General features: G+C 37.3%; 1 protein-coding gene across 1 annotated transcript in view; it reads right to left on the minus strand.

The window, feature by feature from the left end:
• LOC101863394 (gamma-tubulin complex component 3 homolog) overlaps nucleotides 1-1,876 on the minus strand; it is a gene marked incomplete in the record, with an annotated part of 32,929 nt that overhangs the window by 12,223 nt on the left and 18,830 nt on the right. The window contains 2 exon segments of the mRNA XM_013089721.2: nucleotides 30-157; nucleotides 1,339-1,441. Of these exon segments, the coding sequence (XP_012945175.1) occupies nucleotides 30-157; nucleotides 1,339-1,441 (231 nt within the window).

Here is a 1,876-nt window from a genome sequence, read left to right on the forward strand (position 1 = left end):
CACACACACACCCCACACCCATCACTGACCTTGAGATGTTCCAAGAACTTGTACTTGGTCTGCAGCACGTCCAGCAACTGCTGTGAGGTCACCTGGTACACCGAGTCCAGCATGTTCTGGAAGTCTCCGCTCTGGTCCTGGGAGAACATGCTGACCGCTGGACGACCAAGCAGCCCACCACCAGACCGGGCGTCAAAGGAAAAAATATAATAATATGAATAAATTAATCAATGAATAAATGAATGAATAAATGAATAAATAAATAAATGAAATAATAAATAAATAAATGAATAAATGATTGAATGAATAGATAAACGAATAAATAAATAAATAAACAAATAAATAAATAAATGAAAGAATGAATGAATGAAAGAATGAATGAATAAATGAACAAATGGATAAATAAATTACACTTTATTGATCCTCATGGGGAAATTTGGGTTACAATGGCACACACCTGCACATATGTATGCATGCACATGCACACACACACATACACACACATGCACGCACACACATGCAAACGCACAAATATACACGCAAAGAATACTAAATGCACAAGACTACACCAACACATAATAACAATATTAAAAATACACAATTGCTGGTCGCCACTGCCCAGAGCCCTGTTTCCTTTAGCTAGGGTTATCTTGAGTGGGGGTGCCATAAGCTCAGTTGGTATCATGCTGGACTACCAAGCAGATGACCCTGGTTCAAATCCTCAATGGGGTGTTTTGTATTTGGGGTCTTTTGGGGAGTTTTTAAGGCTCTCCACCCATTTGGCTCAGTACTGTCGCATATTGACGTTAAATTCGGAGGTCCTATCTTTCAGTAAACAACTTTAGTGTTGAAAAGGTGTTAAACCTATATATGTGAGGCAGCATGGTGGAATCAGGCTCTCGTCAATTTTTGGGCATGCAGAGTTATTGGTATCATCTTAAAGCTTGTTCATTTGTCTTTATTTGGATGAAAAAAATATCCTTTTATCTTGAATACAAATTGAGATATTTACGAAAGAAGGAGGTGGGGGTCACTTGTTTTCAGAGGTAAAATTAGTGAGAAAATGGCCGCCAAAGGTTAGTTATTTCCTTAGCCTAAGAGTCCATGATAACCGAAAATTAACATTTTCTGTGCCTTTAATCAACGTTTTTCAGAAAAACCCACACAGAAATGAGTTCTGTAATAGGCTTGAAAGGTGCTGAGCCAAAAAACAAAAATTGAATAAAAATTCACAAACCTGTGGGAAAATGCAAGTTTCTTCATTTTGATTATTTTGACGAGAGCCTGATTCCACCCTCTGCCTCACATATATATTTAATTTCACAATTTTTTTCATACCTTGAGTGAGGTCAAGACCCATAGCGACCTCGCGACCTTTGGTGGGCGTTCTGTCCTCACAAACTTGTCGCAGAAAGTTGATGGATTTTCCTGTCAGCAAAATCTGTTTGAGGGGGGTTTTTTTTAATGTATTTTTAAGAGAACAAAAATTTCTTTCTAAATTCATAAGTCTATTTGTCTACTATAAGTGTGTGTGTGTGTGTGTGTGTGTGTGTGTGTGTGTGTGTGTGCATGTGTATGTATGCTTGTGCTCGTGTGCCTGTACAAGAGCGTGTGAATGTGAATGCGTGTCCTTCATCCAGCTATCCGTCTATGTGTTTGTTTGTCTGTCCATCTGTGTCCCCTAACCTTACTAGCCTGATCCATGAAGGTGATAAATAAGATAAGATAAGATAAGATAAGATAAGATAAGATAAGATAAGATAAGATAGTTAAGATAAGATAAGATAGTTAAGATAAGATAAGATAGTTAAGATAAGATAAGATAAGATAGTTAAGATTGGATTGGATAAGATAAGATAAGATAAGATAAGATAAG

Source organism: Aplysia californica, unplaced genomic scaffold (assembly GCF_000002075.1).
Source record: "Aplysia californica isolate F4 #8 unplaced genomic scaffold, AplCal3.0 scaffold01025, whole genome shotgun sequence".
Classification (NCBI taxonomy): Eukaryota; Metazoa; Mollusca; class Gastropoda; order Aplysiida; family Aplysiidae; genus Aplysia; species Aplysia californica.